Source organism: Lissotriton vulgaris, chromosome 10 (assembly GCF_964263255.1).
Source record: "Lissotriton vulgaris chromosome 10, aLisVul1.2, whole genome shotgun sequence".
NCBI lineage: Eukaryota > Metazoa > Chordata > Amphibia > Caudata > Salamandridae > Lissotriton > Lissotriton vulgaris.
In genome coordinates this window covers 81,197,319-81,224,401 of record NC_141698.1, presented here as the reverse complement: position 1 = coordinate 81,224,401, position 27,083 = coordinate 81,197,319, and the positions used below count along the sequence as shown (strand labels likewise).

At 50.7% G+C, this 27,083-nt stretch overlaps 1 protein-coding gene across 2 annotated transcripts in view; it reads right to left on the bottom strand.

Annotated features, from left to right (window-relative positions):
- Positions 1–27,083, bottom strand: part of TRRAP (transformation/transcription domain associated protein) — a 737,638-nt gene that overhangs the window by 314,190 nt on the left and 396,365 nt on the right. For both annotated transcript variants that reach the window (XM_086940544.1, XM_086940545.1), the window contains 2 exons: positions 11,577–11,723; positions 5,083–5,296 (listed from right to left, as the gene is read on the bottom strand). In XM_086940544.1, the coding sequence (XP_086796670.1) occupies positions 5,083–5,296; positions 11,577–11,723 (361 nt within the window). The remainder of the gene's footprint in view (positions 1–5,082; positions 5,297–11,576; positions 11,724–27,083) is intronic.

Sequence of the window (27,083 nt, the reverse complement as noted above, 5' to 3'; positions counted from 1 at the left end):
CGCTTCTATCCCCCCCAGCATTTAACACGTGTTAGTGAAACCAGTTAGACTTTCCACTGATCTCCTTTGAAATGTGTCCACTGCACCCACACTGCTATCACTCTGCGAAACAAGACGGATAGTGGTCCATCCTTGGTTTCAGTATCTCCCAGCATCACCTAACCCAAGGGAGAACAACAAAGAGTCCATCCCCCTCACAACAGGACAGCTGTGGAGAATTCACCAATGAGGCGTATCAGTTCTGTCTCTACTGGCAGCTGGTGTGATTTTGATTATGCTTTTAAATTACAACTACAGAGACTGCACTGGTCCCGAGGAATGATGAGGACCTATCTGGCAGCTGAAACAGGTTGACAACATTAAATTATTCTCACTCTCCTTTTGCAACAAATGTGTGCACTTTCTATCCCCCATTAAGTTGACCCCCATCACAAACCTTATATTAGTATTGTCTGTGGCTAACCAGATAGGGTCAGATTTGATAGCCAGCCCTCCAATGCTCATCAAACTTCGTATTAAAAATCCCCTGAAGTAACAGTAACAAAAACTACAGACAATTATAAGAAAGCTCTTCAAAAACTACTCACCTATGGTTAGGTGTCCCCTTGACAATTTACAATGGGAGAGGAAATAATCAGCAATCTGCCCCTGCTGGTTGCCTGGAATGCATTCACACACTAACACGTTTCAGAAGAATTTTAGTACTAAGGGTCTTATCTGGAGTTTTGCAAATGGGTTACTCCATCTCAAACTTAACAGATATCTGGTCTGCCTTATTACAAGAGCAATATATCCTATGGCACTTATAATAAAGTTGGTGCTATATCCATCTCATTTGTGCCAGAATAAGCTTCCGCAAAACTCTAAATCAGGCTCCAGACCAAGACTTTGGCATTTTGGACTAAGTAATAAACAAAGTAATCACCACTATTCATTAGTCCCGACTCCTTGGATCTCTATTTTTCTCTGGCTGACTTATTGTGTATAAAGTGCCCCTACACTATCTGGTGTATTGCCCCCCCAGCTCCCCTGTTAGCCAGACACTGATTTTCTCTTTCATTTGGGAAGCCAGGAGACAAATGTTTATTTTCGGTGGTGAATTTTGTGCAATTTAACTTCTGACAATGTTGTGTCTTCTTAGCAACTTGCCTAGAAAATGCTTCTGTTCTTCTGTGCATACAGGACCACTGAGAAACTAGGCTCAGAGTTCTGACGTACCGTAGGCGTTTGATACATAGTAGCATGTTGTATCATTGACCGGAAGCGGCAGAAAGCCAGCCCATCATAAGATATATCAGTCTGGAAAGCCACAAAGTTAATTAAGGAGAACTAAGCTCCTTTGCACGTTCCTTTTTTAGGTCTCGCTAAGAGACCTTTTAGAATAGATTGAGCTTTTGCCCTAAACGTGCACGCGTTCCATTGCCTTCAATGGCAACGCATGCAGGTTTAGCGAATCCCTTCCGGGTGTGAGCTTTGACACCATATGTTTGTAATTAACTTGCAAACATATGGTGCCCCTGCTGGCTCCCACAAGGGAAACGCAAGGGAAACAGGCACAGGCCCCCTTCTCTCTCTCCCCTCCCCATGCTGCCTTTTGTCAAGCGCACGCGCTTGTTTTCATTAAAAACGGCTAAACGGTGGCATCCCATCTCCCCCCTCTACCATCTCATGCCTTGTCATTTGTTAACCAGAATGTGCTTTCTTCCCTCTTGTAAACGCTCGAATACCTTTTTGCCAAGTCCGCACTATATAAAATAGCAAACAAAAATGACATAAGATTAAACAGTGGAAGGCAAGTTGCACATCCCTTACACTCCTTAAAGCGCGGTTAATTATTTAGTTGCACCATTAAGTGTCTGATGAAATCTGTGTTTGTCAACCCAGCAGAGTAAAGTAAGGGTGAAAATACTATTTAATGATCATGTGTGGTTGTCGAGAAAAAGAGGGACTTTTTTTTCTTGCGTTTTACATAGCACGAACTAGACCCGAGACATCGGGTATCAGAGTACTCTACATGAGTTTCGTTACAAAAGTACACATTCAAAAGCACCGACTGCGCATAGGATCAGAGGTTTGGGCAGAAAGTAAGCACTGTGGCTGAAGACATCAGCAGTGCCAGTCTGCCTAACTGGGGTTCTGTGTTTCCACCATAGAATTCGAGGCTCATGTTTGGGCCCCGAGTTTACCTCAGTGAGGCCGTCCACTCTCGCCCAGTGCCCCTCTCCTCGCCCCTGGGCAATGATCACAGACCTTCAGGCCTTACCCCAGATGGCGGTCATGTGCTGCCAGTCCTACACCTGAATACACAGGCTTGTTCCATCCGTCTTCCCCGCTGTCAGAGTGTCCGCACTTCCAAGGGAGCGCCCAGTCAGATCTCTGCAGGGGGCCAGCGTGTGAGAATCCCCCACCGGCCTCGGGAAGGGGCAGGGACTGACTGTCAGAGAGGCCTCTTTTTGAGTTGGAGAGCCGCACCGAGGAAGCTCTCCTGAGGGGGGTGTCATAGCGCTACAAGCTATTTAAACGCTAAGTTACAGCACATGATTATGTTAACACAGGTTACCAAGAGCTAATGTTATGAAACGTTTGAAGCAAATGCACTCAGTATTAATTAAACTGATTTTCTTGCGGCATCGAAGACACCTGCCACAGGAAAGATCAAGCGGATGTGGCGTAATGGTGGGGGCTGCCGACGTTGGAACTGGGGAACCAGGTTTGAGTCTCTACGTCCACTCAACAACCTGTGATTCTGGGCAAGTATCTTAATCTCCCTGTGCCTAAAAATGAATATATAGTGTAACGTAACTAGTGCTCATGTGAAGCAGTCTAGCTCCTTCGGGTCGAGTTTGCGCTATAAACTGCAAAAACAAGACTTTGCCCGCCACAGGGTCACAAACTCACTTCCCATTGCTGCGCAGGGCCTTGTCTTTTTAACTGCTCCTTTGCTGCTGATCAACTCACCACCAGACACGATCCCCTCTGCTCACCTCACATCAGATTGTGACAGTTCCCCCGGGAATTTGTTACCACTAGCAAATCTTCAACGAGGAGCGTGCCAGCTCACTGTTGTGAGGAGCCTATCTGTTTACCACTGTGATGTCACAACAGGGCTGGGCTTCCACATTCTTGCTTCATCTCCAACCGACAACAAGGCACTGATTTGGGCGGGCGTTCCTCTATCAGCCCCTCCCCGGACCTCCTTCGAGCCCTTCCCTTCCTCGGTGCCTCCCTCCCACTCACTCCCTCCCTCTGGGCTTTATGGTTCCGATCACCCTTGGCCCAGAGTCAGCAGGAAGCACCGAGGAGATATTCAAGGAGCATCCGGCAGGTGAACCGAGCGAGCACCACCGGATCTAGCGCCCACCAGCCCTGGAGTCATGGCCCTGCGGGTCTTCGGAGCGCTGTGCGTCATACAGGCGCTTTGCCTGCGCCACGCTTGGGCAGGTGAGACTCGTCTCCGTCGTCACTGATTCGCTCACACCACAGGGTCACTAATGGGCCCCGGGGAGGAGGGCAGGAGCTCACTTTACCTGCCTCGGTGCGCTCTACACGAGCGGGGGGCCGGGGCAAGGAAGAATGCACCTGCGGGAGCCGAAAGGGTCTGGTTTAAATTTAAATCTGCTTGCTGTGACCTATGTGAATGGATTCAATTTGCTTGCTCGCTCCTCACGTTGTGCGGCATAAGGATAGACAGGCTATTAGAAAAAAAAGCGATTCGCTCACCGGGCTTAGAAAATCCCGAGTTGAGCGCGTGTGCAATTGGCTGAGGCTTGCGAGGACGGAAGGGGGACAGGCACATTGCGTGTTCAAGCGCGCGTTTACATTTGCAGTCCGGCCTGCAGCCTGCGCGTGCCCACCTCCTGTCTCCCTTGAGAACTCTTGAAAGCCTAGTCGACGACAATAGGTCTCATTGGCGACAGCGCTTCGCCCTGCATCGCCAGGTGCGAGACCTAAAAATTTAGACAGAAAAGTTTTTAACAACAATTTCTGACCCACATCACTAGATGGCAGAATAGCACACAGCATGTGAATCCAGAAAAGATTCACGCTGTAAAATCTACAGTTAAAAGTATCTTATCAGAAATCACTTCTTTTTCAACGTATATATACGGATATAGACAGAACAAGCACTTAGCATGTGGGTTACCCATAAGATGTTTTGTTTCCACATGATTTCCAGCTTGTGCATATTGTTATCTTTGTTAAAAACAGTAGAAAAAATGTAATTCTCCTGAAGACTGAAGCAAAGTTCCTTAAGGCAGAAATAATGATTCTTTTCTGTAGAAAAAAAAATCTAAATCCCTTGGGGAAAAACCTGGTTTGAGAACTTGGGAATCAGTGTGCCAGAGGATTCACTGTCAGACATGCAGTGAAACATTTTACAGTTGGAGGCCTCTAGGAGGGGGTGGAGATCGGTTTCCTGTCACCCGTTTGGCTAAGGTTCGGATCACATAACAAGGCTGACTAACTACATATAGACTATGGCAGGAGTCAATGCTACCAATGTAAGCTCAGTGTAAAGACTGAGCTGTGCGGGTGCAAAAAAGGAGTTAATCTAATACAGGGTTAAATAGGTAGGATTCTCATTTGCTATCATGGTGATCACTGCATCACAGGATTACAGGAGAGAGTTGAATTTCTACATGTTTTTAGTTTGTAAACTGAAGGAGGTACACACCTCTCATCTATTTGCTGCCTAACACAACAAGAGATACCACAGTGCATCAATGAGGTGTTTCAATGCAGCAAAATCTGGCTGTTTAATGCACACAGTGGCCGAATACCTGCTGTGAACATATTAATGGACTGCAGTTATTGTCTACCCCTAGTTTTACTACTTTGTTCAGCTCGAAAATAGCAATTTCAAACCAGCCATTGTATATATTTAAAAAAATCACGTTACCATTGATAGCTTTTAAAGGCAATAAACAAATTATACAGATTACTAACTTTTAATGTTCGTGGTTAACACTACATTCCACATAGCTACTTTATGTGACATAAGCGATTTAAAAGTACAACTTAAAGTGGATTAAAAATATGAAACAAGTGAAAAGAAAACACAATTAACATGAAGAAACATACCAGGTTCTGTCGGGAAGATGCTCATGAGACGAGACAGTAAAGCGTGGACAGCCCTAAGAACTTTGGTGTTCTGACATGTCATGCAGGCAGCGATGCCACGCTGCAAGGGCTTGAAACTGCTAAGAACAGTTGGAGACTGCAGAACAGTTAACAGGAAACTCAAGACTTCCAATCCAGTGCAGATATTTGCAAAATTGGCCTGAGCAGGTTGTTCCTGGAAAGGAAATGGAAAAAAAAGTTCTATGGTAAAATTAAAAAACATTATTAAATATCAAAAAGGTGCTTTATGTTCCCTCAAACAGCAAAGGGACTGAGTGAATTGATACGAAAACAATACTTCTTCAAGGAAGGGGTTTTGAGGATTGCACATTACACCAGGAAGGTCTATTGGACAGAGTAGACAAAATAACCCTCCCTGCAGGTCAACGATTCGGTACAGGAGTGCCTAATTAATGTATGGACAGATGGCAGTCTGGGTGCCTTGCAGATTTCCAAAACAGACACCATGAGCTAAGGCCATAGTCGCAGACTTTTTCCAGATGGAAAGAGCCCTAAGGCTCTCAGAGGCGTCATCATTGGCCAAGGATGAACACGGTAAGATGCAAAAGACTATCACAACATGGTCCATTTCCAAAGCACCTTTAATTTCTTTGCACTTGCAAAACCAAAGTAGAGTTGATTATCCCCTCAGTCCTTCCTTGGTCCTTTCACTGTAGAAGATATGCATCGCGCGCAAGCAGAGGAAATACCCGGAAGGAATCCCATGGGCTCACCAACCTCCGTGTGATGCAACTCAGAGGGGATTGGAAAGAAACCAATGTCAGAGAAGAACGGAAGAGGAACATTTACCACATAGCCCAAAAAAGGGTATAAGGCACACCTGAAGAAAGTCAGGCCAGTAACGAAACTTTGAGGTTGGTATCAGAGGTGTCAAGGAAGTAGCTTCAATCAAATGGAAAGGAACCACAGCTGTGCGCAATGCAGAAACAGAGAAAAAACAGGCCATGTAGAAGCACAGAAGAGATAGGGCGGCCGGGCTGGCCATCCATGCCTAGATTCAGAAAAGGGATGGCCACAAGGAACTGAAGATAGAAAAAGAGAGGGCAGGGGCCCGCCCCCCTGTGTACAGCAAGAACTAGCACAAGAAGTGCTAACGCTTGAAGAGAGAAAAAAGAAACACTACTATGGGCTGAACAAGGTAAAAAAACGTGAGCCAAGAACCATGCCTCTTTCCTTGCATCTGCTAGGAAAGAAGGGAACTAGACACAGTGAAAGGAAAGAACCCCTTGGCTAGAGCAGAGAATACCCCCAAAAAAAAGGGGTGGGGGCACCATCTTCAGACTTGCTTCCGTATACCAAGCATAGCATGTAGAGTCCCCTATGAGGGTTATTATGGCATAATAAAACAGAGGAATACCTGTAAGGCATATAGACGAAGTATCCTGTAGAATAGGGAACAAGGCAACAGTGCATCCACACAATTCTAGGAAAACAACCCAAGCAGAACTGGGGTAGAAAGCAATGGATACTGTGCAGCCATCGGTGTAGACACCAAACAGGCTCATAAAATAAGATGCATCCCAGAAAACAACCAGGGATCACAATCAGTCCTCTATAAGATAAGATAAGTAAAAAAAAAATACCCGCCGGGGTAGGGCACTGCCTTGGATGGCACACTGAGGGACAGGTGAAAAGAAGAAGCCAACTGGCACTGCCCCATAACGACTCAAACACAGGAAATAAAGGAAACCATCTCCAGCCAGATTGAGTACAGGGGCGAAAGATGTTGGTATAGCAATCAGGGCTTAAGATTTCGCTCAACTCCTAGCATCCCGAAAACGGCATAAAACAGAGTGTGCTTTAGAGCCAAACAGATAGTGGCCTTCGAAAGGAATGTTCACCAAGGCAAACAGAAGCCAAAGGTAAGTAGCCAGGAATGTAGGAGTAGAGCTGCAGTAAGGGCAATGGCCAGCCCAACAGAAACTGTGGTATCCATGCCACCACAAATCATCAATGTAGCCGCTTGACGGCCATCCTGGATCGACTGAGCAGCAGTGTCCATAGAGTCATCGGGGACGAAGGGGAGAAGGCCCCTGGCTAAATCCCACAATACATGAGAAAAACAGCCCAAAACACAAGTCGTACTAATGGACCATGAACTAGAGCTGGTAGCAGAAAATATATCATAGTGTCCAGCCCTTTAGACTCCCTGTCTGGAGGGACGTCAGGTACGGTGCCAATGACAGGGGAGGCTGTAGCAGCCTGAACCACAAAGTCTTGAAGAGAAGGCTGATGGAAAAAGCAGAGCGGGTGTCCAGGGGCAAGATGGTGCCCATGAGCAATAGGCCTGTACACAGAGGCCCTTAAAACGGGCTAAGCACCAAGCGCCTCAAAGTAAATCTGAAAGGGTTTCACTGAAGAGAAGCGCAAGCTCAGTTCTCAGCTGGCTCTGCCAACGCACCCCATGTAAAGGATCAATGGACACTTTCACAGAAGGAAGTTTCAGCCCCAGAACTACATCGTCTCTCAGCAAAAACTGAGCAAAAGCCGAGCTAGCCTTCGAGGCGAGGAGGAAACAGGCCTGAGGATGGGAAAGAATCAAGGCCACTGGCGTCACCAAGGCCAGAAACCCGATGAAACTCCGGAAAGGTTCATGTATGTGAGTATGCACATCACCAAAACACCCTTGTGCCATGGAGATAAAAAAAAAGCAGGGGGCTCCCTGAAAACAGAGGAAGGAAGCCTTGGGGGACTGGTCCACCTGCTCCATTACCGATGACGACCGGCAAAGAGAAGACAGCGCATCAGGGAAAAGAGAGACAGTAGAGGCAACTAGTGTTATCGATGCCAACGGATCTGATATAGGCGTCACAGGTGGTAACTTTGAAGGGCTGTGCACTGGAGCCAAAAGGAAGTTGAGCACGGATTTGGAGGGCCATGCTGCCACCAAGAGAGGTGGTCACTGACCTTCTTTGGTCAAGAGGTGCATCAGAGGGAGTTTGAAATCCAAATATGACAAGAAGGGTGAGATAGTAGTCCCTCATCTGAGGCACAGTCACCTGGATGCTGGGAAAACGGGAAGGCGTGGAACAGACACCTACTCCCACTCTGAAATCGGAGGAATAGGAGGCGAGTCAGGGACATCGCACGTACGCAGTAAAGTAGGGGAAGCCTGCAGTGTCGACTGCCTACGGCATGACTTACCTGGCAACAGCAAAGACGAAGGACTTCGGGAGCTGGCCCTCGACTTGTGCTCAGAGGAAGAAGATGACCTTGCCCATGATCGACCACTGCACGGCTTTCAGTGTCATGCAACGCTCCTGCAGGGCCGACGGTCGGAGCTGAGGACTCGAGCAGCATCCTTCGGAGTCATGGTGGGCACACAGACACCACATGCAAATAGGATGAAGGCTGACACAGTAGACCCCAGGACTTCGAAAACATCCAGAAAAAAGCACCGTCATTGAAAACCGTTGAGCAAGGCTAAAAATGGCCAGAGGTATCGTACTCCGGATCCACAAGGAAGCACGGAAAGGAAGAAACTGACATCAGCGCGTTGAAGGGAGGGCATATATGGACTTTAACGACACTACATCCAGGGGACGACATCGCTACGGAGTCATTCAATACCCTTTACCGACGTGCAAGGGTACAGCTGTAAGAAAAAATTCATGATCCAGTCTGGCGCCTGGGAATAATTCTACAGTAAGGAATCTACGGCTAGATGTCTATCTGATAGACCACTAATCTGATATACAGTGTAAAGAGTCCAGAGGTTCCGTTACCAGTGGGCAGGCTTGCTATGCAATCCCAAGGTGCTCTGTTTGGGGTAGTGTAGGGAGCAGCCTTAGGCTTAACACAGAGGAGTGCAAGACATTTGTAAATACACACAATGATTAATAAATTACTACCCGACTCAAGAAGGAGATCAACATCCATTTATAAAAATAGCAAGTATATTTATATATGTTTAGGAATCAGAGAAAAATCGGTCAGTTAAGTATATTTTTGAAGATACATTTTTTCTACAAGCAGGTATTGTATAGCGACTTACAGGACCAATCTCCAGGAGTTAAGGTGGTGGGCAGAGTCCAAGGTAGCACCAGGAGTACACCACCAATGGCAAGAGGGCAAAGGTGACTTTGGGCATCTGGTTTCTCTTATCAGAGTAGTTGTGGTCGGGGTGTGTGTGCAAGGAGCTGCAGGCGTCTTAGAGGAGTCAGGGAAGGGTGAAACCACAATGGACTCTAGCTCTGGGAGTCTTTGTTGACACCGTTGGCCCACTTTAACTCAGGCCAGAGGCAATGGGTGCAGTGGTTGCTTCAGTTGTGTTTTGGCATTTCGGAGGTATCAGTCTTTTCATTTGGAGTTTCATCAGAACAGGTCCGCTGCTCATGGGTTTTTACGTCTCGCCTTAGCAGCGCGCATGTGCTGCACTCGCCATGCAAGGGCCTTTTGGAATCAAAAAGGATTCCAGATGTGCAGGTGGACGGACAGATGATGTGCACGCGGGGAATGGATGCTTGACTCGTGGCATGAGATAGACGCACTATATTTTTCACACTGACGACAGCTTGTTTTCTTTCTGCCGTCTGTCACTTGCTGCAAATGTTTTTAGCTGTGGTCTGTCCTTTTTACAGTACAATGCTGCCTCCAAGGGGAGAAAGGTTTCTTGAATTGAAACTGCAAAGCTTTTTGATTTGCAGTGCCTCCGCCCTTCGGATATGATATGTAATCCGTGAATTCATGTGCCTTCCATTGCCTATTTATAAAAATGAAATAGTTGCCATCCTTTAACGATTTTCAGCAGACTCCATATCTAGGAAGCAGCCACATCCTGAGAAATCTTTAACAGTGAACCATTGTTTCCTGCCTGACTCCTCCCCAAAAATAATGTCATATCCCTTCAGGCACCGAAAATGCAGGCTTATTACACTCTTTGAATCGCACCTGGCTGGCAGCAGTGTTTGGTCCACTGCTTCTCCATGTGTGGGAGCTTCAATTGCGGTAAATCTAAATTATTTGTATGCTAATATAATGGTGCCTTGGGCTTCAGGAGCTTTTCTGCTACCCTTTCCCCTCTGCAGCCCGGGCACCCGTGCAATGAACGGCAGTTATTGTCAGCGGCTATGCCTTGTGGAGTTTGTGTGGGGTGGTGGCAGTGGGGCCTAAACTCACCTCTAAATATAAGCTTTGGGAAAATTTGTTCCTGAAAAGTAAGTGGGTTGAATCCCTGCTTTTGCACAGTTTGTACAGGCGCATAAATACGATTTCTTCCCTAGAAGAACTTAAGCCCTCATTTAGAGATTGGCCGGTGTGCTGTCATCTGCCAGGGTGGCAGGTTAATTACCTCTGCCACCCTAGCAGACTCCCACCCACCATATTTAGAGCTCTCTGCTGCCCTGGTGGAGATGTCTATACCTTCAAGAGACTCACCGCTAAGGAGGCTCCTCTGAAGGTACAAATGTTTTCTGAGTGGCCCCCATGTTTCATGTGGCTACATAGCAAGCGTATTGTATTACATAATGTTCCAAAGTGGGAGTTTGGTATTATAACACAGAATAGTATTGACTCTGACTCCCTGGGAGTGTTCTTCCAGGATGGGGGACTTTTTTTTTCTCTCTCTTCTTGACTGCCAGCCTTTCCCTGGCACTGCCAAAATAGAAACATGCATTGAAAATGCAATAGGTCCTGCCTTTGATTAAGTTAAAGCCATTTGCTTTGCTAATGGTATTGTATAGCAAAGTAAATGGCTTTAACCTAATGAAAGGCGAGACCTATTGCATTTTTTATGCTTATTTTTACAGACAAGTCAACTTCGGGGCAGGTACTGTGTATAGCTTTAATCCATATGCCTCTCTCACCAAACCGACACAGACTGACACACTTGTCATCAATTAATTCACAGTGGATTTACTTGTTCGCTTTAGGATACGTCTCTTGACAGGATGGTCTTTTTTTCATGAAGTGGATGCCAAATGTGAATATAAAACCTTGCCACTGTGATTGAGTTCAACTGTAAAGCAACCCTAAAATGGTATTCATATGTTTAGTATGGGTAGAATATCATGTGCATTAAGTGGCGAAACTGTGGGACGGTTCAATCGGTCATGAGATTACTTTTTGGAACTATATGCCGATTAACAATTTCAGTTCAGTCCTACCTATACTTTCACTAATATTCATTAGACTCTCATATTATTTTTTAACCTTTCAAATAGTATTGACTATTTCATGTTTATATTCAGACGAACAGTTTTTTTTTAATGTTATACTTTTACTCTGTATTACATGTTTACTTTCCAATAAACATTTCAAATACACAAACAATTGGAGAAATTACGTCTCATAGTTGTATGCATAAATTAATTCCATAGGAAGGAGTTTGAACATAATTATTCCCCCCATTACAATATTACTATTTATCCTCAGTTTTTTGGAGACAGAATGAGAAGCGGATTCATTACTCAAAAAATGCTTGTATATGAACTCACCACTGTCATAAGCAATTTGTCAAACCATTGCAGTTTAAGCTCTGATTTAGGCCACATATCCGGTCGCAAAGCTGTTTTCAGAAGGTTTACACAGCGTCTGGACAACAGTTCTCCTGGCGAACCTGCAGTGTTCGAATTGTCATTCACCTGAAGAAGATACAACAAACCACTCAAAGTAACATAATTAGACAAGAGTAAAGTTATAATTCTAAAACATCAGATTCAAAATTACAGGAGTGAATATTTTTAACCTTTGATTATGGCAGGTAAAGGATAAAATATATCCACTGAATTAACGCACAAGTTACTACTTGTGTAACAATATATCTGTAAGAGACATTAGTTAGTGATAGATTCCTTACCTTAGAATATCCCCAGGCGTCAGACTGGATCCGGAAATTTTTGCGTAACAATACCCCTGCGCGTCGGTAGGCGTCGTCTGCGGCTCCGCGTCCGTCGTCGGCGTCGTTAGCGCCGGAATGACGTCGGAGGCTTAGACGCCGCCCATGCGCGCGGACGTCAGTTCTGATACACAGCTTTTCCGCGCCAGATACGCAGAGCCATGATAGAACCAAACCCGGTTGCCATGAAACTAGGGCCCTGAAAGGGGATGACCTTAACCCTAGATATTGGTTCGCAGAACGGGGAGGATGGGTGGGTCGGAAAGGAATCTATCACTAACTAATGTCTCTTAACAGATATATCGTTACACAAGTAGTAATTTGTGCATCTGAAAGAGACAAGTTAGTGATAGATTCCTTACCTTACAATAGATACCCCAGCAATACCAACCCCGGTGGTGGGTCTGCGAACCAATAATCACACCAGAGAGTCCTGGAGGACGGAACGGCCAAAGAAGCCATCCCTCCGGACTTGGCTGTCCAGGCAGTAGTATCTTGCAAACGTGTGCAGCGAGGCCCACATAGCTGCCTGGCAAATGTCCTGCAAGCGAACTCCTCGGCCCAGAGCAGTTGTAGTTGCCGTGGCCCGAGTAGAATGAGCCCGCAATCCAGCAGGGGGCTCCTTTTTGGCCATGGAGTAACATGCCTGGATACACAAGATGATCCACCACGAGATGGTCGTTTTGTGCACCGCCTTTCCCTTCTTAGCGCCCACGTAACCAACGAAGAGTTGGTCATCCACCCGGAACTGGTGTGTGCGATCTAAATAATAAGAGAGCGCACGTTTTGGGTCCAGACGATGGAGCCTCTCTTCCTCTTTCGAGGGATGCGGAGGCGGAAAAAAGGTGGACAAAGTAATGGACTGCCCGATGTGGAAGGCCGTGAAAACCTTGGGCAAGAAGGAAGGTCTTGTTCTCAACACAACCTTGTCCGGATGAACAGAGAGGAAAGGAGGTGTAGAAGAAAGAGCCTGGAGCTCACTCACTCTCGTGGCAGAGGTGATGGCAACCAGGAAAGCTGTCTACAGAGTAAGAAGACGGAGAGGACAGTTATGGAGCGGCTCAAAGGGAGCACACATGAGGTAAGTAAGCACAAGATTCAAGTCCCACTGGGGCATCACGAAGGGAACAGGAGGAAACATGTGTGTGATGCCCTTCAAAAACCTATTTACAATGGGGACTTGAACAAGGAAGGCTGATCAGATAGCCGTAAGAAGGCGTAAAGGGCAGAAAGGTACCCCTTGAGAGTGTCCAGAGCAGAGCCCTGCTGGGCAAGAGAAAGAAGAAAGAGGAGAACCTCAGAAAGGGGTGCAGAGAGTGTGTCCACAGCCTTTGCTGTGCACCATGCCACAAATCTGTTCCACCTGCAGGCATATACCGACTTAGTGGAGGGACGCCTGGCTGCCAGAATGATATCACAGACTTCGGGAGGCAAGTCAAATGGCCTCAACTGCCGCCGCTCAATCTCCAAGCTTGTAGGTGGAGACTGGACAGGTTCGGATGCAGAACCGTCCCCTGCTGCTGCGACAGAAGGTCCTCCCGAAGAGGCAGACGAATCGGGGGATCGACTGACATGCTGAGTAGCTCGGGATACCAGTATCTTCGTGCCCAGTCCGGAGCCACAAGGATAAGCTGGGCCCGGTCGCGCCTGATCTTCTTCAGCACTCTGGGCAGAAGTGGTATAGGCGGAAAGGCGTACAATAGACCGCAACTCCACTCGCGACGAAAAGCGCCTCCGAGCGAGTGCCGCCTTGGAAATTCCAACGCGGAGAACTGATGACATTGAGCGTTCTCTTCTGTGGCGAATAGATCTAACCAACGCTCTCCCCACTGCTGAAAGAGGCCTTGCACCCCGTCCGAGTTCAGACGCCATTCGTGATCCATCATGCACTGACGGCTGAGTTTGTCCGCCCTGGCATTTAGAGAACCTGCCAGGTGTTGAACCACCAGGGTCACGCCCTGATGTTCCAGCCACTGCCAGCGGCGCAGAGCCTTCTGGCATAGGGTCCACGACCCCACCCCGCCCTGTTTGTTGCAGTACCACATGGCGGTGGTGTTGTCCGTGAACACCTGCACTACACTCGCCCGGACAGAGGGGAGGAATGCCTTCAGTGCTAGACGAATCGCCCGCAGCTCCAAAAGGTTGATATGGAGCCGGGACTCCGCCGGAGACCAGAGGCCTCTGATCTCCGCCTCTCCCATGTGGCTTCCCCAGCCCTGGAGGGACGCGTCCGTCACAACCACGTGCTCCGGGTGGGGTAGGGAGAGGGAGAGGGAGCTGCCACTGACCCAATCGCGGTCCGTGAGCCACCACTGCAGTTGTCTCGCAGTGCCCTCCGAGATCAAGACATGATCCGACAAGTTGCCCTGATGCTGGGCCCACTGAAACTTCAGGTCCCACTGCAGAGCCCGCATCCGCCACCGGGCATGATGCACCAGAAGGATGCAGGAGGCAATCAGCCCCAGAAGCCGCAGCGTCAACCTGACCGAGACTCGGGATAGAGGCTGGAAGATTGGAATCAGAGCCTGTATATCCCGAACCCGCTGTTCGGGTGGGTAAACCCGAAACTGCGCCGAGTCGAGAACCTCTCCGATGAAGAGGAGCTTCTGAGAGGGACACAGGTGCGACTTCGGCACGTTGATGGAGAACCCCAGCAAGTGCAGGAGGTCGGCCGTAGTCTTGAGGTGGCTGACGACTGTCTGGGGCGAGCCCGCCTTCAACAACCAGTCGTCGAGGTAGAGGAAGAATGACACCCCTAACCTGCGCAGATGAGCTGCGACCACCGCCATCACCTTCGTGAACACCCGTGGGGCGCTTGTAAGGCCGAAGACGAGCACGGTAAACTGAAAGTGCTCGAGGCCTACCGTGAACCGCAGGTAACGCCGGTGGGCCGGCAGGACGGGGATGTGAAAATAAGCGTCCTGCAAGTCCAACGAAACCAGCCAGTCTCCAGGGTCTAGGGAAGCTAAGACCTGAGCCAAAGTCAGCATCTTGAACTTCTCCTTCCGGAGGAAGCCGTTGACGTTCCGCAGGTCCAAGATAGGGCGTAGGCCCCCTTTGCCCTTCTTGGGTACCAGAAAGTAGTGGGAGTAACAACCACACCCTACTTCCGGCCCAGGAACGCGCTCGATGGCCCCCTTGGCCAAGAGGGCCATGACTTCCTCTTGCAGAAGTTGCAAGTGAATCGCCGACACGCGGTGGAATTGCGGTGGCATGGCTGGAGGGGTCGCCTCGAAGGGGAGGGAGTAGCTCCTTCGGACGATTTTCAGCACCCACCTGTCCGACGTGACAGTGCGCCAGTGGGAGAGGTGATGGCGAACCCTGCCTCCCACAGGCGTCACATGGGCCTGAAAACTCTGACTGGGAAGGTGTGGACTGGCCACGCCGTTGTCCCCGACCGCCGCCGCGGCGGTTTCCACGGCCGCCACCGCGCCGTTGAACATTCTGCGGCGCGTGGCTGGCAGCACGTGTGGGGCGCCCCTTCCTTGGCCACGAAAGGAGCGAAAGGCACCCGACCGCTGGCGTGTTGCCGAGAGGCCCAAGGTCTTGGCCGTAGCCCTGGAGTCCTTAAAACACTCGAGCGCATGGTCTGCCTTGTCGCCAAAGAGGCGACGGCCATCAAACGGCATGTCCAGTAGTGTGGCCTGGACATCGGCCGAAAAGTTGGCGGACCTCAACCAGGCGTGGTACCGAACCGCCACTGTCGTTGCCATCGCCCTGCCCAGTGAGTCCGTGGTATCCAGCCCACACCGGATGGAATATCGCACTGCATCTCGGCCCTCCACAAGGGCTTGGCTGAGTTTAGCCCGGACCTCCTCCATACATTGTGGCAGCACGCCCGCGACCGTGTCCCACAGGGTGTGGGTGTAGCGGCCCAAGAGACACGCGGTATTGGCAGACCGCAGTCCCAACCTCAGGGACGTGTGTAGGAAGGTACATCCTGACTATGGTTGCCCCCAACTTTGTGCCCTGTGTTTTAGCTGGTTTTTGACATAGTCGACCTGGGATCCTGCCAATCAGGACCCCAGGCCTACTGCTCTCTCTTTAAAATGGATTCCATGTACCCTAGGTGCATTTCCAATTGGTACTGGGCCACCCTATCAGACCCTGTAACTCAGGGCATGGGTGTACCCAGGGCTGCCAGGGGCTGCAGCATGTATTATGCCACCCCTGGCTGGCCTCCTAAATTTGACACAACTGGCTGCATGACAGCTGGGGCAAAGTCGTGTAATCACCCTTTGCTGTAGGTGTAGTATGCCTATACCTAACCCTAAAATGGACACACAGATTCCTATCAGTCACTCCTATGGCAGGCCTTGACAATCCTGAAGGCAGAGTGCTTGGAATCATGTGAGATGGTGCTCTGGCATGAGCTGAGCCTGTCTGCAGCTTGCGGAATCAAGTCCTAATAGCTGTTCCATGATATCGCATACCATATACTCTTAAGTGCATTATAATCCTCGCGGTTAAATGCTAACTTTGGTATTGCTTTATCAAAACATGTCAAGTAAGGTGTCATACGAATTGGAATACTAACCCCTCGCCAATTCTGGCGACGGGGTTAGCATTCCACCCTTCTAGAGGGACACGACATGTATGTAACTGTGAATCCCGGTTAAAGTTAACTAAAGCCTCAGCTCCACAAAATGGATGCTGCCACCACAGACACGAGTCTGACCTCCTGCTGCTGGGAGTCCTTCCAGCGAGGGAGGCTTGGACAAAGGGTTTCCTGTCCGGGGCGGTGCTAGCACCATCCCAGACATGGTTTTGTGTATCCTGGGTAGGCAGGGCTTTTCAGGAAGGTGACTGCTGAGTGGCACCCCGGTGCTCACTACGCATAGGCCGGTCAGAACCAGTTCCAGGGGCACACCAGCCCCTGGCCTGGGGAAAGTCCGGCATGGCAGAGGGGTGTAACCACCCCCCTCCTAGTCCCACCCATAGGCAGGACCTAGTCACCGGGTCAGCCCCCTTTTTTAGTATAAAGATGGGAGCGGGCCCCCTGTTCAAATTAGATCATCTTTGGAATCAAGACACAACTTTCTTCGAAAGGACATCAAGATTTCTTCTTCAAGATTCTCCCTTGTGGCTAAGGAGTAGTCACCCTGCATCAAGCGGGCACCATCCTAAGAACACTGCGGTCTGCTGCAAGTCCTTCTTCACGAATCCGACGACCCAGCTCGACGAGACCCGGCTCCCTGGCACCTCTGACCTCTACTCACCTCTACAGCAAAGCTGAGAACTGTGAGTGCGACGAGACCTCGAGGGACCGACGATCGCCAATACTGCACGACTTCTTTGTAACAAGCCCCCCGAGTCTTCCACTGGTGAGTGCTTTGGGGTCCGAGAAGCCCCAACCCTGAGCAGCTCCAGCACCGAAGATCAGCCCTCCAGCATCTCCACGATCTGCGTGGGGCCCTTCTGCTTTTGCGTGCTCACCGCGCTGTGTGGCTACTAGCCGGCTGGCTTGTGGCCTTCTACACGACGCCCGATTACATCACTGCTGCTGGTCTGGTTGCTCCAGACTGGCCCTTGCTTCCTTCTTCAAGAGAGGCACCCCGGACCCTCCTGGTCCACTCCAGACGCCATTTTGAGTCCACCGCGTGGGCTTGAATTTGCCAAGGCTTGTTGCCCAATCCTGGGACCAGCGACGCCGACAGCTTCATCCATCGTGGGACAGCTCGCTCCTCCATCCTGGTCGCCGACAACGCCTCCTGGTCCGTGAGATCTGCGAGCACAGCGTCACCCACCCACCTAGTCGAGGTGACTACCATCCGGTGCCCTCCTGGTGCCACCTGACTACTGGCTAGTAGTCACGAACTTGGTCCCCTCTGCTTTCAGGTGTCATCTTCCTTCGATCCAGGCTTGGATCCATCGAACTTTCTTCACTGGTCGCCTGCCAGCAACTTCTTTCTTCCAGGCTCCTGGTCCGTCTACGAGGATTCCCGACGTCCTTTGAGTCCTATGCAGCTGCAGCCCCTGGGCTAGGTAACTTCGGCATTTCGGTGCCCCAGCATAGCCTCACTATCCAAGGGTCAGAATCCACTTTCGTTTTCCTCCTACCAGGTCGGGTTCGCCCGAGAACACTAACTTTGCAAATTCTAGCTACCATAGACTTTGTCCCGCATCCCGCGTGAGAGTGCACACTCTGCACCCGAGTCCCCTGGGTCTCCTAGAAGTAATCTGAAGATTCTATAGTCAAGATCTAGCGATTCCAAAGCCTATTAGTACTGTACTTACCTGCTAGTAATTTCGCATTCCACTTTCAGAGTATATGGTTTTCCGTGCCCCTCGGGCATTTGTATATACTGTGCTAACTTAAGTATTTTCGTAAGAGTTTTGTGTTGTGCTTAGTACCCTGTCCTCATAAAGAGTACAGGGCTGTTGTGATTTATAATAAATATCTTGTTTATTTTCATAACACTTGTGTGGTGTCCTTTCACTTGGTGTTCAAGGGGTATATGTGTGGTAAACAGCTGGCTTAACACGCCCTCTCGAGTCTTTAGCCTTAGACTGCTCGTATCCACGCTACTAGGATAGCTGGTCTATAAGGTTGACTTACAACCAATCATCAATAAGGGTTGCTGGACTGATACATAGTGTTCACTAGAATAGTGAGCACTGCATATCAGGCCACCTTCTCACAACGAGAACACCTTCTTCCCGAATTGTTCATATCTCTTGGATTCCCGATCGGGCGGAGCCGTCGGGAATGCGGTCTGGGAAGTAGAGGCTTGGATAACCAGGCTCTCGGGGTGGGATGGGTGGACAAAAAGCAAGGGTCGCCCGGGGCCGGGCGGTAGCGTCTGGCCACGTTCCTATCCACAGGCAGACCTGTGGCGGGCTTGGACCAAGTGCCCACAAGAACGTCACACAAGGCCTCATTGAACGGCAGTAGAGGCTCACTGGAGCTTGCCTGCGGTTTGAATACCTCAGTGAGGAGGTTAGTCCTCACGGCCGCGACGGGGAGCTCAAGGTTTAAGGCCTTGGGCGCCCTCGTCAACACTACACTACACTATAAGCAGCCCCCTCCTCCGAAGCCACGGTGGGAGGGGAGACAAATCCAGTGTCTGGCGAAGCGTCAAGACCACTGACCTCCCCAAGCTCATATGTCCAGTCCTCTGGAGACTGGCACTCCAGTGCCAAAGGGTCCTCAGACCCCTCCCAGTCACCCTGGCCACCCGTCTCCTGTAAAACAGGTTTAACAGACGGGGCCTCCTCATGGAAATAAAAATCTCCGAAGGCCGTCGGAAGCGGCGCCGTTCCGGCGCCAGAGTTGGACCGAAGGAAGGACTGGGGACGGCGTCCACAGTGGGCGCCGGGGGTGACACCCTTGGGGCCGGCGCCGGTGAGGTCGTGAGGTCGACAGGTGACGACCCGGATCCGGAAGCGGTTCCGGTGAGGTCCTGCGGCGCCGGGACCGAAGTCGTCTGCGGCGGCGGGGCCGAGGCACCCGACGGCGTCGGGGCCGAAGCACCCGGCCCGTCGGGCCCGAAGGCGCTGCGGAACCTGACTGCGGAGGGAGGGACCTCATGGCCATGAGGTACCGCTCGATCTCCTGCGGCGTTGCGCCGTGCCCAGGGGGCCGAAGGTGTGAGGCAGGCGGCGACGCTTGCGACTCAGTCGGAGCCACGGGGGTGGGGTCACCCGAACCCCCGGCCGCATCGTGCGAGCGTTGGGGTGGGTCGGAGGAGCGATGACGCCTCTCCGACCTCTCATGCCTCTTACCTGAGGACTTGGATCCCGATGTCCACTCCCGGAGCTGCGATGACTGCGACTCCGACCTCCCGTGGGACCGGGACCTGGAGCGGCGCCGACTGCCGGAGCTCGAACCGCTTGCGAGACCGCTCTCGCCTAGCTTTCGACGTCAAGGCCCGGAGGTGCGGTCGTCGTGGTCGAGGCTGCAAATGCTACTTACCAGTATGCATCTGTTCTTGGCATGTAGGGCTGCTGACATTCATATCTGTGCATAGATCGCCGCCTAGTGTTGGGTCCGGATGATTGCACATTGTTGTCCTGGAAGAGTTTTCGAAGTATCACGAGATAGGTGGCTCCTCCCCAGGACTACAGTGCGCATGGGCATCGCCTCCATCCCCAGATTGTTTTTAGCCATTGGCAGAGATGGAGTGACATATGTGAGTGATGCCCTATGCTAAGAGTATGAAAATATGTGTAAAGAAAAAAAAATACTGCAGCTGCTACAGGCGCCGGGGAGGAGGGCGGGCGATATGAATGTCAGCAGCCCTACATGCCAAGAACAGATGCATACTGGTAAGTAGCATTTGCAGTTCGAGGCATGTGGGCTGCTGAATTTATATCTGTGCATAGAATACATAGCAGTCCCTCCATTAGCGGCGGCCGCCCGTGCCAGCTGCAGCCGTTTGAAAAAGCGTTTTGAGAACAGCCTGGCCAACAACTGCCTGCTGTTTAGAGTGCACATCTACACAGTAATGCTTAGTGAAAGTATGCGTGGTAGACCATGTAGCTGCTCTACAAATATCTTCTAAGGGAATGTTACCTAGGAAAGCCATAGAGGTCCCCATCTTTCTAGTGGAGTGGGCTCTTGGTGGAATTGTGAGAGTGCGTTTAGCTTTAGCGTAACAGATCGGAATGCATTTCACTATCCACCTAGCGATCCCAGCTTTGGAGATAGCGTTTCCCTTGTGGTGTGAGGCAAAAGCAACAAAGAGTTGCTTGGTCTTACGAAAATCTTTAGTTCTGTCGACGTAGTACATCAAGGCTCTCTTAACATCAAGGGTGTGGAGCATCCGCTCCGCCAGTGACTCTGGGTTTTGAAAAAACACTGGCAACTCAATGGTTTGGTTCATGTAAAATTGAGATACAACCTTGGGTAAGAATTTAGGGTTAGTGCGGAGCACCACCCTGTTAGCGTGTACTTGGAAGAAAGGTTCCTGGATGGTGAGCGCCTGCAACTCGCTAACCCTCCGTAGCGATGTAATTGCTACTAAGAAAGCAACCTTCCAAGTCAGAAACTGAAGCTCACAAGAGTGCAGTGGCTCAAAGGGAGGACCCATCAGCCTTGTAAGAACCACATTGAGGTTCCATTCTGGAGCTGGTGGTGTCCGCGGTGGAATGACCCTCTTGAGTCCTTCCAGAAAAGCCTTGATAGCAGGGACCTTAAAGAGGGATAGGTGTTGCCTATTCTGAAGGTATGCTGCCATCGCAGACAAATGAATGCGGATGGAAGAGTACGCCAAATTACACTGGTACAGGTGGAACAGGTAGCAAATAATGTTTTGAATGGAAGCGTCCAGTGGGTCAATATTGTGGTTTACACAGTACATGACAAAACGCTTCCACTTGGCTGCGTAACAAGCTCGAGTAGTGGGCTTCCTTGCCTCCCGAATGATGTCCATACAATCGGGGGGAAGATTGAGATAGCCAAACTCTAGGACTTCAGGAGCCAGATCGCCAGGTTGAGCTGTTGCGGATCTGGGTGCTGAATGTCGCCATGGCTCTGCGTCAGAAGGCTGGGGGTGAGATGAAGCCTCTGATGCGGTACCACGGAGAGTTCCAGAAACGTGGTGTACCATGGTTGGCGAGCCCACGTTGGAGCAACCAGGATGAGAGTCATCGAGTGCTGCCTGAGTTTGCGTGCCACCAGCGGTATCAGAAGTGCTGGGGGAAAAGCGTACGCAAATCTGCCTGACCAGTTCATCCACATCGCATTGCCCTGTGATTGCGGGTGTGGGAACCTGGCGGCGAAGCTTTGGCATTTTGCGTTCTCCTTTGTGGCGAACAGGTCTATCTCTGGATGACCCCACCTTTGGAAGTACGGTTGGAGTACTGATGGGTGTATCTCCCACTCGTGCATTTGGTGGCTGTGCCTGCTGAGCAGGTCCGCCATCTGGTTGTCTTTGCCCGGGAGATGCTCCGCCATGAGGAAGATGTTCCTCTGAATGGCCCACTTCCACATGCTCTGAGCCAGATGAGACAGCTGCGGAGAGTGTGTGCCTCCCTGCTTCTGGATGTAGTACATGGCCGTCATGTTGTCCGTCCGGATCAACACGACCTTGTTGGACAGATGTACTTTGAATGCCTTTAAAGCCATGAAGATTGCCATCAGTTCTAGAACGTTGATGTGCATCTTCCTCTGCTGTAGTGTCCATAGTCCCTGCACCGTGTAATGGAGTACATGCGCTCCCCATCCCTGGAGAGAAGCGTCCGTCGTCAGGATAATCTGTGGCACAGGCTCCTGGAACGGTCGGCCCTTGCAAAGGTTCAGTGGATTCCACCAATGCAGAGAGTTGTACGCCCGACCGCTCACCAACACTAGGTCTGTCAGTTGCCCATGAGCCTGAGTCCACTGACGTGCCAAGCACTCCTGAAGCGGACGCATATGTAGTCTCGCGTGCGGGACGATGGAGATGCAGGAGGCCATCATGCCTATCAACTGCATGAACACCCTCGCTGGAAGCGAGTGCTGAGGTCTGAATCGTCGGATCAGAGTCTGGATGCTGGCGATTCTCACTGAATTTGGCTGCGCAGTGGCTGCCAGCGTGTGTATTGTCGCGCCCAGATACTGCCGTACATGGGCGGGCTGGAGATGAGATTTTGGATAGTTCAGCGAGAATCCCAGATTGTGCAGGAGATGAATAGTGCGGGACACGTGGTCTGCGCACTGCTGTTCTGTCCTTGCCTGAATGAGCCAGTCGTCCAGATAAGGATAGACGTGGACGTTCTGGCGTCGCAGATGCGCCGCCACAGTCGCCAGGCACTTCGTAAAGACCCTTGGCGCTGTGGTGACCCCGAACGGCAGAACCCTGAACTGGTAATGCTGGTCTAGGATTGTGAATCTGAGATACTTCCTGTGTGAAGGATGCAGGGGAATATGAAAGTACGCATCCTTTAGGTCCAGTGTGGCCAGGAAATCCCCCTGTTGAAGCAGAGGGAAACCTGCTGTAACGTGAGCATATGGAAGTGCTCCGAGAGAATATACCAGTTGAGGGGCCTGAGGTCCAGGATGGGCCTGAGGGATCCGTCCTTTTTGGGGATCAAAAAGTACAGGGAGTAAACCCCTGTTCCCCTTTCTTGCAGTGGAACGAGCTTGATTGCCCCTTTTTGCAGCATGACTGTGACCTCCTGCTGCAACAAGTGCAAGTGCTCGCCGGACATAGGACGGCTTCTTGGAGGAATGTTTGGTGGAGTGGAAGTAAGTTCCAGACAGTAACCGTACCGGAAAAGAGATCTCACCCACCTGTCCGTGGTGATGGATTTCCACGCGGGCAGGAACTGCTGGAGTCTCCCCCCGACCGGTGTTGAGTGGTCGGGGGGCAGTGACAAGACGTCACTGCTTGTTGGCGGCGGTGGACCTGGAGCTATTGTTTCCACGTCCCCTGCCCTTGACATTGTTGCCTCTGTAGCCACCTCTACCCTTGTTTGTGTATGAGGTCTGGTATTGCCCTTATAATACTGGGTGGATTGCGATGCTTGACCCCTGGAGGTGCCTCTGGAATTGGAGCGGCGAAAGGAACCACCCCGAAACTGCTGAGATTGGAGGGCCCCCATAGATTTAGCAGTGTCCGTGTCTTTTTTCATTTTTTCCAGTGTCGCATCCACCTCAGGGCCAAACAGGTGGTCAGGATTAACTGTTTGGTTGAGTATGGTGGTTTGGATATCTGGTTTAAAGCCTGATATGCGAAGCCATGCATGTCTTCTCAGCAACACACTAGTGTTGATTGCCCTGGAGGCAGTGTCAGCCACATCTAGCGCACATTTGATGGAAGCGTTAGTGATTAGCTTGCCCTCCTGAATTAACACCTCCCCAGCCTCCTTGTACTGGTCAGGTAAGTGCTGCAACAGTGTCTCTAGGGTGTCATAGTGAGCCCTATCGTAGCGTGCAAGTAGGGCCTGCGTGTTAGAAATACGCCAGATGTTAGCTGCCTGCGCAGCAATCCTTTTTCCCTGAGGCCTCGAATATTTTCGACTCTTTGTCCGGGGGAGGAGCGTCACCAGTTGTCTGTGAATTCGCCCTCTTCCGAGCGTTGGATACAACCAAAGAGTCCAGTGGCAGGTGTCCCTTGATATATGTTGGATCCGAGGGCGCTGCCTTATACTTTTTATCAATTCGAGGGTTGATGACACGCGCCCGAGTGGGCTCCCTGAAGACCTCCGGCGCGTGCTTTAGCACTCCTTTGAGCATTGGCAATGTCTTGACCGACTTCTCAGCCACTGAGAAAGTGTCAAACAAAAAGTCCACATCCACAGGATCTGAGTGGAGCTCGACATCGTGGTTAGCTGCGGCCCTTTCAATCAAGGCGTTGAAGGCTGCAGAGTCCTCCGTCGGTGAGGTCTTTGCCGCAAAGAGCTGCGGTTCCTGACCCGATTGCGGGTCATCTGGGTCGGCTCCGCCCGACCAAGGTTCATGTTCCTCCTCCGGATCCGAGTACGCCGGATAGTTGTACTCGACCTCCTCTTCATCGTCACCTTCCCCTGCGTTAGAACGCGTAGGAGAACGTTCCACTTGTTTGGGAGACGAAGGTTCCATAGGGGCCGAAGCGCCCGCCGAGTCCTTCTTGTTTTTAAGAGGAATCCGAAAATGTTCAAGCACCGGTTCCGTGGTGATTTTCCGTTTGAGGAGGGACAATTTCCCAGTATTGGCGTCGATGATGACCTCACGGCGCTCTTCCTCAGCGAGTGGCTGGAGCCGAGGCTTCGACCCCGCCAGCGACGCTTTGGGCGTCGACACCTCCTTCGAAGGCACGTCCGTTCCCTGCTTCGGAGCGAAGGCTTTCGGCGTCGACTTCGGCGGCAGGGTGTAGCGAATAGGCGTTTGCGCCTTCGCTGGCTTCGATGCGGGCTTCTGCTTCACTCCCTCTGGTACGGGAACCTCAGCGTTTCGAATCCGTTGGAGGGATTCGACGACCTTCTTCGTCAAGGCTGGAGAGGGCTTGACTGTTTCCAGCGATTTCCCTGAGTCGGGAGTCGAGTCTGCCGAGGGCAGCGTCTTCGGAGTCGACACCTTGCCATCCTTGGCTCCGACAGTCGGAGCCGGCACAGCCGGGGCCTTGGAGTCGCTTTGGCGCTTCTTCGGAGCCTTTTTCGGGTCGTCGACCTCGACCATCTTCGGCGCCGACGCAGCCGCGTCGGCCACCTTCGTCTTCGCCGTCGACCCCGAGGCATTGGGGTCGGCCATTTTGGCGTGGCTTTTTAAGTCGGCCATTTTGACTTTTTTGGGTGTTGACGCCTCTAGAGCCTACTGCCCCACCAGTGGAGCCTTCACTTTCGGTTTCGAAACTGATGGTGTAGATCCCGATGGCTTCACTTTCGTTTTCTTCAACGGGAGTGGCGCCTCAGAAATGTCCGCGGCCGGGCCGAGAGGCGGGGCAGTTGGACTATTAGCAAGGTCTTGGGTAAGGCCCGAAGGCGATCCCTCGACCTGGGCCGTATGTTGGGGATTGGCCCCTGAATCAGTCTGGGGGTGCTCCTCCTCCGAGCTATCCCCCACGGTGGCAATGGCCCCATCGTCGTCCCCTACCTCGTCGCCTGCTTCATCAAACTCCTCATCTTCTGCGTCGTAGTCCTCTCCCTCCGACGCAGGGCTAGAGTCCGAAACCTTAAAGACTTTTTCGTCTTCTTCAAATCCTTCAAAGATGTTGTCCGGCAGGGGCGCAGGGGGTGCAGACAACTGGGCCTGGAGTCGAGCGGCCCGACGATGCTTTAGGGTCTTCTTGCACCGGAACTTTGAGCAGGCCATACACCTGGCCTCGTCATGGTCCAGTGATAAACACTTGTTGCACACAGGGTGCACGTCGAGGTGTGAATACTTGGAGGTGCACACCGGGCACCTCTTGAACGGAGTCCGTTCCATGTTCAGGAACTTGGAGCGTCGAGTAGGCCCGTCCGCGCCGAGAGCACGCGGAGGGGCAGGAAGCGTTCGGAGCTGAGAATAAGATAACCCGAACGAAACAATACCGACGCCCAGCCTAAAGACCTTTTGGTCTCAAGTAGAATCGTAAAACTACTATCGGTTCCGACAGAGGGAACCGAAACACATCCGAACCCAATGGCGGAAAAAAACAATCTGGGGATGGAGGCGATGCCCATGCGCACTGTAGTCCAGGGGAGGAGCCACCTATCTCGTAATACTTCGAAAACTCTTCCAGGACAACAATGTGCAATCATCCGGACCCAACACTAGGCGGCGATCTATGCACAGATATGAATTCAGCAGCCCACATGCCTCGAACCTAGACACTTCAGGCACCGGCGATGGGGGTCAGTAACCGACATCAGTCGGTCGTACTTCGTGCAGGGTTTGAACCCGGGCATCCCTACCGGCACCGTTTGAGTCGAAGACTCGAAAAGAGAAATGATCATAAGATCAAAAAAGTCTAGTCAAAAAGTGACTAAGGGGTAGAGCTTTTCCGGATCTGCGCTAGCTGGTGCGGAAAAAAGAAGAACTGACGTCAGCGTGCATGGGCGGCGTCTAAGTACTCCGACGACGTCATTCCGGCGCTAGCGACGCCGACGACGGACGCGGAGCCGCAGACGACGCCTACCGACGCGCAGGGGTATTGCTACACAAAAATGTCAGGATCCAGTCTGACGCCTGGGGATATTCTAAGGTAAGGAATCTATCACTAACGTGTCTCTTTCAGATACAAATGTTAATGTCAAACACAAAAGGTTTAAAAATTTCAGTTCATAACACTTTTATGGATGTTAGTTACAACCGTGCACAGTACTAGGAAAAACCATTGACCGAAATGAAATTCAAAATGTATATGACAGCACTGACAACATGAACATATTTCATCTATGTGGTCAGCGAAGCAGTTTTACTACAGTATTATTTGCAGTGGATTATAGATTTCATCAAGATAACTGTCCACAGGATACATTATGCACTACAAGCTTGAGGTGACAGAGCAAATGAGAGTTGAAAGGGAATTATTTTATGATAATGCTGAATAAAGCACCTGTAAAGGATATTATAACAATCGTTGAGAGGCTTTTTCATTTTTAGGCTTTAGATTATTAAAGTGAAAACATACAATTTGCCTTTGTATAATGCACTATTTAAGCTCTGTTGTTTACTAGGCAGATTAATATTGACGTTCTGGAAAAAACATAGATGGGTGCAATA